This window comes from Sinocyclocheilus rhinocerous, unplaced genomic scaffold, assembly GCF_001515625.1.
Source record: "Sinocyclocheilus rhinocerous isolate Xijiao unplaced genomic scaffold, SAMN03320098_v1.1 scaffold192, whole genome shotgun sequence".
Taxonomy (NCBI): Eukaryota; Metazoa; Chordata; class Actinopteri; order Cypriniformes; family Cyprinidae; genus Sinocyclocheilus; species Sinocyclocheilus rhinocerous.
Window position 1 is genome coordinate 1937486 of NW_015627892.1, and position 14846 is coordinate 1952331.

The window sequence follows — 14846 nt, forward strand, 5'->3', positions numbered from 1 at the left end:
TCTTTAAAACAGAGAATGGAAACATTTGCCATTATTTGTGTAATCTGTTGAAAGACAATGTGTGGATTATTTATTAGTTACTTCATAACATCATCCCGACTCGCCTGTCTAGATGTGAGGATGATTTATTTGCTTGTTTATCTTTTTATAAACTATTTCTTACTATGTGTCAGTAAGTTGTTGTTATTTTAGCATGTGTGTTTGCCTCAGTGTTATTTTTTTAGGATTACTGATGAACTAATGTACTTTGATTTGTATTAGTTATCTATTTTAGTTTTAGTTACAGTTGTAGTCATGTTGTCATTTTTTATTATGTCTATATAGGCTATTTCATATAGGTTATATATATATAGGTTATTTCAGTACTTCAACATACAAAATGGAAATGAAATAATATATACAGTATATATACAGTGGGTACGGAAAGTATTCAGACCCCCTTAAATTTGGATAAAAGCGTCTGCTAAATGACTAAAAGTAAAGTAAAAGTAAAAAGGATGATTCAATTTCAATTGTTGTTTTTTTTTTTTAAAGAATATCTGTTGGTTTAGCGTTTTTTTAACTGCAGTCGTAACCTTTTGACAAGCGTGTTTCACTTTTTAGTTAATGCAACATTAACATTGTATTAACATTATTAACTTTGTTTTTAATTAACGATTGTACATGGCAAAAATCTTAAAATCTCTCGTCCCGTATTTTGTGTTGTAAATATAAAAAGTTATTATACTTGATATTTACATCATTGATGCATTCATTAGCTAATCGTAATCGATATTTATTTGCTTGTTTATTTAGCATGAAATAGACCCAAAAATGCGCAAACAATATTTTTATGTAATGTAAATCCAATTGACTGTTTTACTATTGTATAACCACAGTATAGTTTTAATAGAATATTATATTAATATAGGGGAGAACGGTGCAAGTTGCTAGAAGGTGACGTTGTCTCAAGGACGGTACCTCAGTAAATATAAAGTCAAACATTTCATTTAAATTAAAATAATAATAACAACAACAATAATAATAAATATGGAGTAAAAAGAGGACTAACCCCTCACTATCATCATATTTTAGATTTTGCTTATTTTGAGTAACCTATATATTGAAAGTAGATTTTACCCAAAAGTTTGGACTGTGTTCTCAGGACAAGGACATACAAGTCATCTGAAACTAACCATGTTTGTTAATTTGTCAGCATATTGCAAGATTACAAGGCGAAGATTGTCTAAACTCAATCCAGAATGGAGAAAGCAATACAAATTACAGACACCCGGACTGTGAAGATAAGGATTGTGCAAAAATGAGTCATGAGACAATGTGATATCAGGCATCAGCAAGAAGGAGCTGGAACAGCTAAAGGACATTCTACTGACATACTGAGAGTGAACAGTGGGGCATCATTATAATGCTGGTATCACACAACTTTTGACTGAAGAGGTTTTTGTCAAGCAGAGTAGCAGCCTGTCAATAAGCACGGTAGATTGTCCCCAGTGACTTAAAATCAATGCTCACTAAGCATATCCTTAATAGGAATGAGATAAACGCATGCTTTCATCAACAAAAAGGAACAACCATGAAAAATGCCTGTAATCCGTAATTTACAAAGAGAAACAGATCAATACAGCACACATAACTATTCATTAATGTAACTTAAACAGGCTCTCTGTAGAAATTGTGAAGATCAGACTCCACAGATCGTTAAAACAAGTTGCTACACCACAGCTGGCACTACAACTGAAGGATCAAACATACTGGTGTTCTACAAACAGCTAAGACCCTTGACCTTCATCAGTATGAACCTGACTGCCCATCTTCTGGACCTCATGCTGAAGGCTTCCAACCTCTCTCGCTGGCAGTTCATCCAGGAATTCTCCATTCCTCCTCTGGTGGCAGTGCCCAGACTCCCTAGCGCCCTGCTTCCAATTTTTGGCCTGCTCTACGTGCTCATCTTTGGGCTTGCAGTGGTGGGAAACGGGGCGGTGCTGGTTCTCTTATGTCGCAGGAAGGCTCTGCAGTCTCCCAGCACCTTCTTCATTTGCTCTCTGGCACTCAGTGACCTCCTGATATCCATAGTGTGTGTTCCTGCCACACTGCTGCAGCACTTCTTCACCAACTGGTTGGCAGGTAGGCTTAATTTTGTTCACACTTGGCAGAAATCAGTTTCTGTTATGTTTATAATGCACCATAACTGTCTATAACCAATTGGCCACCCAGTTTTTCCCTAACTTTTTATGATTTTTTATAAACCCAAGGTCTCCTGATGTATAGCTCAATCTCAACACTATTAAGTGACAGCTTTGGGAAAGTAAAGCTTTAAGCATATATAGTCAATGCATGATCAAAGCCACTGATGAAGCTAAGGGTGCTTTCACACTAGCACTTTTGGTGAGCACCTGGGTTCGATTGGCAATCGACAGGCAATCGAACCAAGCGTGAAAGCACCCTAACAGAGTAGTTGACCTCCAGTGCATTCATCTCACAATTCAACGCTCTTAAATGGTATAGTATTGTTCAAAGGGTAAAGCATTTCTGTGCTTTTTACACATTCTTTTTTCATCTTTCACAAAACTACAATTCATTAAAAGTTTGTGCTACACTTCAGTACATGTGCACAGATTAAAATATGCACTTGTAACATGAATTCATGCCAGTGAATAAATCATGTGCAAAACTGCACTAGGCCTGAAATTGGATTTCTGAAGTCTATCCATAATAATGCAGTACAGTATACTGCACCTGTGTTACTGAATTAAAATGCAAGTGTCTCTTGTACCATCCTTGAAGCACAAAAATGAGCACTGAGGTTTTTAAAAAGACATAAACTGTGCTTAAATCTATTTAGGCATCTCAAAATAATGTCAGAATTATTACTTTTTTCATCTCTAAGAAAGGCTATCTGATGTTAATAATAATAATAATAATAATAATAATAATAATAATAATAATAATAATAATTAGGGGTGTAACGGTACACAAACATGACGGTTCGGTACATACCTCGGTTTTGATGTCGTGGTTCCGTTCAACCCCCACTACGGGCTCTGTCTTTACATTTACTTTGAAAGCTGAAGCTCGCTATTATGGTAAGGGGCGTTACATTTCCGACGCGTGCTTGCGGTGTTCGGCCAATCACAATGCATTGGGTCAGCTGGCCAATCAGAGCAGACTGCGCTTGTCGGAAGGAGGGACTTTGTAGAAAACTAAGCGTTTGAGAGAGGCGGGGCATAGAGGACCTACAATAATGTACAGTATTTGAAAAATAATGTGTTTTTTGAACATTAAAGCATGTCAACATATTCTGTTACACCAAATACAAAAAATAACGATCTTTATAAAAGCATCATATGACCCCTTTAAGTTAATGCAACATTAACATTTTATTAACATTATTAACTTTGTTTTTAATTAACGATTTTATATGGCAAAAATCCTAAAATCTCTCGTCCCGTATTTTGTGAAATAAAGATATTATACTTGATATTTTTCATCGATGCATTCATTAGCTAATTGTAATCGATATTTGCTTATCGAAAAAATCTATATTTTTTGGGGGATGAACTGTCCCTTTAAGTGGACAAATTGTGTCATCATAACAGACATGCAGTAGCTTACCATCATCGCTAAAAACATCGAAAAGCTGGTGCACTTACATAGTGTATAATTGGTGGACCATACATTACTCGTTATTTTGCTGTCAAACATTTCAGTGGACCTGTACATAAGTTTTGTTTGGACTTGAATGTTTTTTCTTCAGCTGAAATTTTACTGATGGTTGATTAATATTCACGGCCATCTGCTGCGTGATACTGGTTCAGACGGTAAACCGGTTTGAATTACACATTTTTAAAAAAAGGCATAAGTTAGCTACCTACCGGTACAAGTGCCTAAGCCACAGCGTCGTGAATTGAGAGGTAGTCCCTGTTAACTGCATACACTTCTGACTAATAGTTAGAGAACTATTAATAACAGACAACTAATTCTTTAACTGGGCAAATAAACCAACTGTAAACGGCCGTTAACAGAAGCCAGAGACGCTGAAGAGGAACGCAAAGAGGAGAAAATACTGTAGCAGGCAGAGCAAGATCACTGTTCAAGTTGCGCGAAATTGTCATGGTTCGGTACACCCCTAATAATAATACATCCCAAAATGAAAGTCCTGTCATCATTTACTCACCGTCATGTTCACCCAAACTTGTATGAAAATATTTTTTTAATTTTTTCCTGTGAAAAAATGCCTCAGTGTTTTTTGACTATACAATGGATGTCAGATTGTCCAGTGTTGTGTCCAGTGTTGTTTTGGACCCCAATGTCTTTCATTTCATGGAGAAAAACTGTTTGAATACAGGTTTGAGGGTGAATAAAGGATTTTTGTTTTTTTGGATGAACTGTCCCTTTAAGTGGACAAATTGTGTCATCATAACAGACATTCAGTACCATCATCGCTAAAAACATTAAAAAAACTGGTGCATTTACATTGTGTATAATTCGTGGACCATACATTACTCATTATTCTGCTGTCAAACATTTCAATGGACCTGTAGGCTACATAAGTTTTGTTTGGCCTTGGGTGTTTGTTGTGTAAAACATCTGTCTTTAAACAGAGAATGGAAGCATTTGCCATTATTTGTGTGATCTGTTGAAAGAAAATGTGCAGATTATTTATTAGTTTACTTCATAACATCATCTCGACTCGCCTGTCTAGATGTGAGGATGATTCGATTTCGATTTTTTCTTTTTTTTCTTCTTTTTTTTTTAACAATTGATGTATTGCTGTCAAATCTATTGGTTTAGCATGTTTTACCTGCAGTCGTCGTAACCTTTGACAAGCATGTGTATACCCTATCACTTTTAAAGGGGTCATATGATGCGATTTCAAGTTTTCCTTTCTCTTTGGAGTGTTACAAGCTGATTGTGCATAGATAAGATCCCTGAAGTTGCAAAGACTAAAGTCTCAAAAATACTGTAGCAGGCAGAGCAAGATCACTGTTCAAGTTGCGCGAAATATTGGAAGAAAATCCTAAATACTGAATCGGGGGTTTATATGAATGTAGCCTATCTCTGAGGGGAACTGACTGTCTTCAGAAAAGATTAGATGGTATTTTATTTTCATCTTACCTCCATATAATGCATATTAATGTAGTTTTTAAAAGTGCCGCGCTGCTTTGTTTACAGTTGTGATAACTGTAGATTGTGATAAACCGTGAAACCGCCAGAATCCCCCCAAAAAACAAAACCGTGATACATATTTTTGGTCAGCCCAGCACTAAGGCCATCCTACAAGTAGACTTCTATGTCTAAAATGGAGCTATAATTCTGATGTGATAAATAGCCTATACAAGTCTGATGTCCATTAATAATCAAGTTGTCGTGAACAGACACAGGCTTGCTGAGACCAGAAGGATAATGTTGTGCTTAAACATTTCCATGTAGCATACTCATTACTGCATTTATCTGTGTGGTATTGTTTTTCGACACCTTCATTACATCCAACACTTAAATCAGAGCTCCAAGTAGCTTTTGATGAGATGGAAGGTCACCATTGATTAGAAGAGATCTTCAGAACCTCTGGTTGAATTGTAAATGAGCAATTTACCTCACCAGAAGTTCTTGGAATCCTATTTGCTGCATCAACCCATCTACAATATGTGTAAATAACACATTAATGTGCTTATGTTGCTGTAGAAACAATTTTCAATTATTTTTAAAATGTTTTTTGAAAGTAGTCTTTTATGCTCACCAAAGCGGCACTTATTTGATCAAAAATACAGTAAAAACAGTAATATTGTGAAATATTATTACAATTTAAACTAATTGTTTTCTGTAATTTATTAATTTGTAAGGTAATCTGTTACAGTTCTGTTATCTGCAGTGTAATTTATTCCTGGGATGGCAAAGCTGAATTTTCAGCAGCCATTACTCCAGTCTTCAGTGTCAAACAATCTTTCAGAAATCATTCTAATATGCTGATTTGTTGCTCAGCATTTCTTTTTATTATTAATATTGAAAACGGTTTAATATTGTTGTGGAAACTGTGAAATCCTTATTTTCAGGATTCTTTGATGAATAGAAAGTTCAAAACAACAGCATTTATTTGAAGAGAAATTTGTATAACAGTGTAAAATTCTTTGAGATTTTTTTTTTACCAATTTAATGTTCCATTGCTGAATAAAAATATTAATTAAAAAAATAGTGACCCCAAGCTTTTATAGTGTAGGGTAATGGTATATAATGCGAGAGAAAAATTTGTAAAATATTAAATATATTTAAGTGAAGCTTTGATACATTAAATTTTATATTTCTTTAAAAAAAATCTCAAGTTTAATGCATCATGAAGTATATCATGGCCACTCAGTTCTGGTTATTTTTATTTCATCAGAATACATGACTACTGTTGAAAGGCCATCAATGGAAAAAAAAATGCATTTGCAGCAAAAGGTGTAGTTATGATGTCTACCAGCAGGATCTAACTGGACTGTGTTAACCAGCCAAAATTGAACGCTTGACATTTAAAAATAATTCAAATATGGTCTCAAATACCCGTTGCCTGCCATTTTTTGACTCTAAAAATCAGGCATAGTTTGCATTGCTCAGTATGCGTCATGTTGTGTTTTAGATTCTATCGTTTGCAAGAGTCAGTGACCTTTCATCTAATGACATTGTATAATGAAGGACAGTCATGTCCGGCATGCAACAGGTGAATTATGCCAGTGTGCTTGTGGAGTTATTTAGGATCAGTGAGCTGGAAAATAAGAATTAGTGGGTTATAGAAGACTCCTTAGAACTGCTGGGAGAAGATTGCTCCTTAAATCCATGGCAACACAAACCCAATCTGATTTCCTATATACTGTAGTAATTATGAGGAACATTGTGTCACAAAATGAAGCCTGTGGTCCTAGTCCACCCCTATGTCTTCATCATTGTCCATAAAGACCATACATTCACTGCCCACACATTTCCTTCTATTAGTTGCTCTGCAAGCCTCCTCAGTATAATTTTTCTTATGTGTCAACAGTTAATCCTACCTACTATGTATATATGAAAACAGGTCAAGCTGTTTGTTATTCAATATTTTTATACAGTCTTTCACCAGCTCATTTGCCTGTTCTCTAATTCACTCATATTCAACGATTCAATCACTGTGCCTCATTAATTTTTTGACCGACAGGAGATTTTCTGTGCAAGTTAATACCATTCCTACAAGTGACGGCCATCGGGACCAGCATGCTCACCATGACGTGTATTGCTGTAGAGCGTTTCCAAGGAATCCTTTATCCCCTGCATGTCCGCAACAGCTACTTTCTTTGTCATGCCTTCAAGATGCTGGGTGAGTTATGAAAAGAGGCTATTAAAGATATCTCATACAACAGCAGGTAAACTCATCCCTTGTGAAAGCCCCTTTTTTTTTACCTTTCCCCACTGTAAGGGAACCCTTCCAAAAATATAAGGGTCCCCTTAAAAATATTAAATATACATTTGAATGTATAAACATCTATTTGTACTGTGTGAAAAAATATTTGTATTTTGTAATTAATATAATATAATATTTTGTGTATTATAAAATGTTTATATTGGTTTTATGTCTAAATTCAAATAATTGTTTTGAAATTAAATATTAAATAACAGAATTTGTTAATGATGTCACTACTGTAAGGAAATTAAAATATTATGAAAATATTATTAAAATGTAATTAAAATATTATCTCAACTTTACTATAATAAACTAAAAATATTTATTAGATTTATTAGATTTTCTTATTGTTAAAAAAGTGTCATCAAAAGAATAATAATAATAATAAAATAAAAAAATCTCATAACTTCTAAAAAGTTTTTAGAAAGCAGAATGAAATTTAATGTTATTAAATATAGTAAATTTAGTTTGCAGACTCCTTGCGGTCCTCAGACATCAATATGACATCCTTGAGCTAGACACTGCATAGAAAACAACAAATATTGTGTTTTTTGACTTATTTTACAGTGGCCGTGTGGTTGGTTGCCCTGGCGATCTTTCACAAACAAAGATATTTTAAAGAATGTTTTGTCCATATAATGAAAGTGCAAACCAAATTTGAACCCCATTGACTTATGGACAAAAACAGTGACCTTTTTCAAAACATCTTCTTTTGTGTTCTTTTGAAATTCTACAAAACTACAAATATTATGTCTTGTCCCTCATTTTACAGTGGCTGTGTGGTTGGTTGCCCTCGCAATCGCGGCTCCCATGTGGTTTGTTCAGAAAGTGGAGGTAAACATGCAACTCTAAGAAAATAAGTACTACATTCACATTCTGTCTGAAATTTCCAGAACAATCCCCATCCATTATACACACTATTTTTTAAGATTAAACAAGCAATTGAGTGATTGCTCCCACTCTGGTGCATGCAGGGATATATTATTTAACAGACAAAACTCAAGTCATTAACAGTCAAAGATAAGGAACACAATGAAATAGGTCATACACATCCGTATTCAGCTCAAATAGTAGTATCAGCTAAATCTATCTAAGGAAAGAAAGAAATGTCCTAGTTTCCATTAAGTTTATGAAATGCGTTGTGATTATTAAAGCAAAAGATTACATGAAATAAAAAGAAAAAGCAGCTGATGGTTTAAACATGAGCAGAATATGTCTCTTTGACTTGTAATTTTAATTCACTGCAGCTACCGCCAGAGATAACAGATGCATCAACTCTATTAGAAGCAAATTAGATGCTGTTGTGCTAGAAGAGACCATTGAGGGCTTCAAATGCAATGTCTGTTATGTTTTCATTGAGATAATGCCTTTCGCTTATCATGTTTGTGTTTTTGCTTTATGTTTATTGCCCTTGCATGTGCAGCTTTCACATATTTTTTCCCTCAGACATGTTGTATGCACATGATCATGATGTCATGCTGTTTCAGGCATTCAGCAGATAAACTTCATAAGAAGGATAAAAAGCTGTCTTTAATCATTAGCAATGCCTGTCAGTCAGTAAATCAGGCCATTGTAGTTCATTTGGGAATATGACGAATTATCAAGAATCATTATGAGCAGTATTATACAATATTATTTGCTAAACAAATTCATTAGATTGAATATTTAGCTGCCTCTAGCCTTCCCTCCATCTGTCAAACTTTTTTTTTCTTCTTTTTTCTAAATAGAAAAGAATGAAGGGCCCACATAATAAGTTGCCTCTTATTTAACTATGCAGGTGAAATATGACTTCCTGTTTGATGTCCACCATACCAGTTGTTTGGAAGTATGGCCAAGCCAGAGGCAGAGGAGAGCCTACACTACCTGTCTGTCCGTCCTGGTGTTTCTGGCCCCCTTGGTGACCATGGCCATCCTGTACTGGAAGATCATGCGGGAGCTCTGGGGCAAGCACAAAGTACATGACATCATGTTTCAAACGCTCCCGGGATCTGAAATCAACAAGATTGCAAGGTTAGTCTACAACAGCGGGTTTGCTTGCTATTATATTGTTTATTTCATTGTCTCAAAAATGAAGTTATGCATTCAACAAAACATTAATATTAAATTCACTTCAACCAAAGTTACAATTACAGTAAGATGCTAAATATATTAAAGGGATACTTCACCTCAAAATTCATTAGCAATGCCCGTCAGTCAGTAAATCAGGCCATTGTAGTTCATTTGGGAATATGACGAATTATCAAGAATTGTGAGCAGCATTATACAATATTATTTGCTAAACAAATTCATTAGATTGAATATTTGAATATTTAGCTGCCTCTAGACTTCCCTCCATCTGTCAAACTTTTTTTTTCTTCTTTTTTCTAAATAGAAAAGAATGAAGGGCCCACATAATAAGTTGCCTCTTATTTAACTATGCAGGTGAAATATGACTTCCTGTTTGATGTCCACCATACCAGTTGTTTGGAAGTATGGCCAAGCCAGAGGCAGAGGAGAGCCTACACTACCTGTCTGTCCGTCCTGGTGTTTCTGGCCCCCTTGGTGACCATGGCCATCCTGTACTGGAAGATCATGCGGGAGCTCTGGGGCAAGCACAAAGTACATGACATCATGTTTCAAACGCTCCCGGGATCTGAAATCAACAAGATTGCAAGGTTAGTCTACAACAGCGGGTTTGCTTGCTATTATATTGTTTATTTCATTGTCTCAAAAATGAAGTTATGCATTCAACAAAACATTAATATTAAATTCACTTCAACCAAAGTTACAATTACAGTAAGATGCTAAATATATTAAAGGGATACTTCACCTCAAAATAAAAACTCTGTCGTGGCTTCCTTTCATTTCAACTATTTGCATTGGCAGAGCAAAGGACCATTCACATCTAGTATGCTAAATAATACGTTTTAAGGAACTTTTTCCAGCTGATGAATGTAAAAACCATAGAAAACAAATCAGAATACAACTGACTTTAAGTATTTAAAGCGGCAGACAACGTAACTGCGGCACGTTTATAATGAACAAAATGTTAACGTGTGCTGGTGTGGACACTAATATAGTTATTGGTTTTGGTGTGAACAGGCCTTAAATGATAATACTGTGTCTAAAACATAAGTTACTCAATACTAACTTGTTATTTATTGGACTGTAGTATAAAAGCAATTACTTTTTCTTTTGAATATATTAAAGAATGTTTCAAACTTTTTGTCCACATAATGCGCAAAAGCAACACTGGACTCCACTGACTTTCATTGTGTGGACAAAAACACTGTAGTGTTTTTTAAAATATTGTCTTTTGTGTTCCACAGAAGAAAAAGTCAGGTTTGGATCAACATTAGGGTGAGTTGTTAATGAAGACTAACTTTTTGGGTGAACTATCCCATTAAGTAAAACTACAATGTAGTGTACAAGTATATGACTCTGTACATAATTTAAGATATAGTTCACCCAAACATGTCACCCAAAAATTCTGTCATCATTTACACACCCTCATTTCATTCCAAATCTGGACTTTCTTTCTTCTGTGCAACATCAAAGATACAATTTTGAAGAAATGTGGGTAACCAAACAATTTTGGTGACCAACGGCTTCCATTATGTAGACAGAAAAACTGAAACTTTTCTCAAAATATCTTCATTTATGTTCCACAGAATAAAGTCATAAATGTTTGTAATGACATGAGGGTGAATACATGATGACAGAAAATTCATTTTTGGGTAAATTATCCATTTAATGATTACTTTTAAGGTTTTGCAATGTTAGCATCATTGCAAAGTATATAAATACATTTTAATCATGACAACTCTCTGAAGATTTTGGCATGGTGATGGATATGACAATGTTAATGCATTTGGTCTTGGCAGAATAGATCTGCTACGCTGCTGCTGCTGTTGGTTATTGCTGTAGTTGTAGATTATTGCTGCTGCTGCAAACAAGTACAGGAACTTGCTACTGCCAATGCATACGGCGATACGGTGCCGTGAGTATTTAAGACATACTGCTGCTGCACAAATAGCATATAAAATAACCCATAGCAGATCTATACAGGTGGAGCTGGGGAAGGTGGAGGGTTTCAGAGAAACTCTGAAATCGCGCTGCAGGAATCTCTAGTGAACGCTAGCCAGCTATATAAATGCAAGGCAGTAAGCTCATTGGCTGCATATGCAGCATGAACCAATCAGCTTGTGCCAAGTCGTTTAACTCTCTGAATATCATCAGTTACGTTAACAACCCATCAGCTAAACTATATATTAATATGGTACAAAATTATAGGACAAGCTTAAAATGCAACACTCAGTTTTATACAACATATAACAGGGTGTCCTTGCTCTATTCACCAAGGAGCCTAAAAAGGTTGAAGGCCCCTGGGCTAATAGCGCAGCATGGATACCCATGTGATCAGAACCTAACGATTTTGACAATAAACAACAAAAAACACTTTTTGTTTTGTCCATATAATTCTGGGAGTCACATACTGCTTTTAAAAGGTCTGTTTAGCAGATGCTTTCATTGCCAACATTGCATAACATCTACATTGTTGCTCTCGGTTCGCATAATCTTGGTAGACTGGTACAAATGAAATGCTGTTTGATTGACACCCCTGTATTGTGCTGTTATTGACATGCCTGCAACAATAGAAATGCCTTTCATTCTCAGAAGGAAAAAGCGTGCAGTAAGAATGATGGCCACCGTGGTGCTGCTCTTTGTTGCCTGCTGGGCGCCTTTCCATCTGGTCTCCCTCCTGCTTGACTACGGTACCAAACCTCTTGTGCTCTTCCCTCTTGCCTACTGTTGTCAATCTTTTTTCTTCTCCTCACAAGTAATGAAAAAAACAACCTTTTACACATGTGTCTGTCAGCCAGATGCTGTCCTTCCTGTGAGAGTAGAGTAAACACATTCTCACTTCAGATTCTCTCCTTCTTTACCCCTTTCCTCCTCCCCAACCTTTCGTAGAGGTCAACACCTTGTTCCTGTGAATCTTCGACAGGCAATCAATTGTTCTATTATTCTTCTCGCAGTTATCACTATGGCAACTATTGTGAATTTGGTGTAGTACTATTGTCTCCATTCACAGATTGTGTGATATCACCTAAAAATGCATTAATACAGGTGTAGCATTTTATGTAATTCATAAACATCCTTAATTAATGTAATTTAAACCAAACTTCATAAGCAAGTGCAGGATATCAGAACTCTATGAAATGCTTATGATTAGGAAAATTCACAGCAAATCAAAAATGTCATCTTATTTATATATTTCAGTGTTATGTCCCGTTTATTCTGGGGTCGCATACATTGTTCTCATTATAAATGGACCTGCAGTGGCTTTGGTAAATGGTAAATCACTGCTTTCCATAATTCTGACCTGACTTCTCTGACCTATAGGAGCTATTTTAGTGCCACTTAAGAGCAAGACTGTTTCCCTCCTAATTTTTCAGTGCAATTTTCCATCTGTACTTACTCCTCAAGGTTTCAGTCTTTTTATAATAATATAATTTTTCCTTGCCCAGTGTTCTATCCACTCTATTGTCATGTGCACAACACGCAGTCCATTTCTTCAGTTTTTTCCACGGTTCACTTGCTTCTCAGCTGCAACGAAAGCCTTTCAGAAGACAGCATAACAAATTCTTCTATTTCCAGTGAAATTACATTCATTAGCATTTACCTGAGACAGGAGCCGGTATGGAAATGAAAGTTTTTAAAGGAAACCATGAAAAAGCACGTGACACTAACATGTTTGCATCACCAGAGACACACTTTATACAGTGTGCTGTTCATCTAATCTTGACATTGATAGCAGTTCATTCCTTTTTAGTTTTCTCCTTTTTCTTTTAAAAAGCTATTTAGTGATAAATGAATGCACATAGGAAGTCAATAAGTGACTTCTTTATGAGTGAGTCATTGACTCAAATGAAACTGATTTGCTCAAAAACGCGAAGCGAGTCATTGATTGAGTCATTCAATCGATTTCAACCGTTCAAAACATTCAAGAACAAAACACTATTATGTTGCTAGGAGACACGCAGTGGTTCTGCTGTGGCTTCATTTGGAACTGTTTGTGTTGGTGGAGCAAAAATAAAAAACATAAAAGGCTGTTCACACCAAGAACGATAACTATAACTATAAAGTTTTAATAAACGTTATACTTCTATAAGAATAGGAAAGTTCGCAATGAGGCAGGATATTGTTGGAATCACTTTAGAATGAGTTTTTCCAGCTGATGAACGATAAAAAAAATTGACAGCCAATAAGAATTCACCTGATCTTAAAGAGCTCGACTAGCAGCAGAGGATGTAACAGCAACACATTGTTATTTTGCATTGTTATGGATGCTAATATAGCTAATATGTGACCCTGGACCACAAAACCAGTCTAAAGTCGCTGGGGTATATTTGTAGCAATAGCCAAAAATTTATTCAGCTTTATATTTGTAGAGCCAAAAATTTATTCAGCTTTCAGATGATGTATAAATCTCAATTTGGAAAAATTGACACTTAAGACTGGTTTTGTGGTCCAGGGTCACATATATACTCTAAACCTTGCCTTTTTTCATTCCATTACCCTACCTCTTGTGTTTTTAAAGGGGTCATATGATGTTGCTAAAAACGACATGGCGGCGGCGGCAACAACAATACTACAGCGAGAATAAAAGTTACGCCTTCTTTCTTTGCGTGAAGATGTGGGAAGAGTTGCATACAGAGCATGTGAGCGGAGCGGAGTGGTAATATCTCCTTGAGAGCGCAGAGCGCCTTTCTGAAGATTCCGCTCCGCTCGCTCAATACGCTCAGCGCCGCTCGCTCAACCCAGAATGCCCTTTGGTGATTTGCTTGTTCAAGATCGAGAATCTGTAGTAGTAGAGCAGTTATGGAGTTCAGATATTGTTTCAACGAAGTTGCAAGCCTTATACATAAATGTAAAGTAAAAATCAAAGTTAAGAATGAGCAGGGAGAAGAAACTGAGAGGGAGTGCGGGGAGACTGTTAAAGTTAGTAAAGATTCATATTGGAATCTGAAGCGGCACATTGCCAGAAAGCACGAGGATGTGCTACGCAAACATGGTGCAGCAAAAGGTGAGATAGTTACATACCATAATAAATTAATAAACAGGTAGGCTAAGGTTATATTCGGTTGTACGGAGCCCCGATCATGACATGCAGACAAAATCACAGCCACGAATTTAGAATAGGCTAGTTCTCTTTTATGCTAGGACTACATTATGGCCACGAATTAAGAATTAATTTTTTCGTTTAGTCTAAATTATGGCCACGAATTAAGTATTCATTCTCTTGTTTAGGCTTAGCTGCCACGAATTCATTCGTTCGTTAATTCGTTCATTCCCTAGTTTTAGTAGGCCTAAATCGTGGAACGAATTATTATATTTCGTAATTACTTATTAAAATCATTATTGCTTAAAATTTATAAATAATAATAAATTAATT

At 35.8% G+C, this 14846-nt stretch overlaps 1 protein-coding gene across 1 annotated transcript; it reads left to right on the forward strand.

The window, feature by feature from the left end:
* Positions 1 to 1823: 1823 nt before the first annotated feature.
* LOC107736923 (pyroglutamylated RFamide peptide receptor-like) lies at positions 1824 to 12288 on the forward strand. The gene is made up of 6 exons (XM_016548312.1): positions 1824 to 2124; positions 7166 to 7324; positions 8181 to 8242; positions 9186 to 9418; positions 9868 to 10062; positions 12267 to 12288. Exons 1-6 carry the CDS (start codon positions 1824 to 1826, stop codon positions 12286 to 12288), a joined length of 972 nt encoding a protein of 323 aa, XP_016403798.1.
* Positions 12289 to 14846: the final 2558 nt, after the last annotated feature.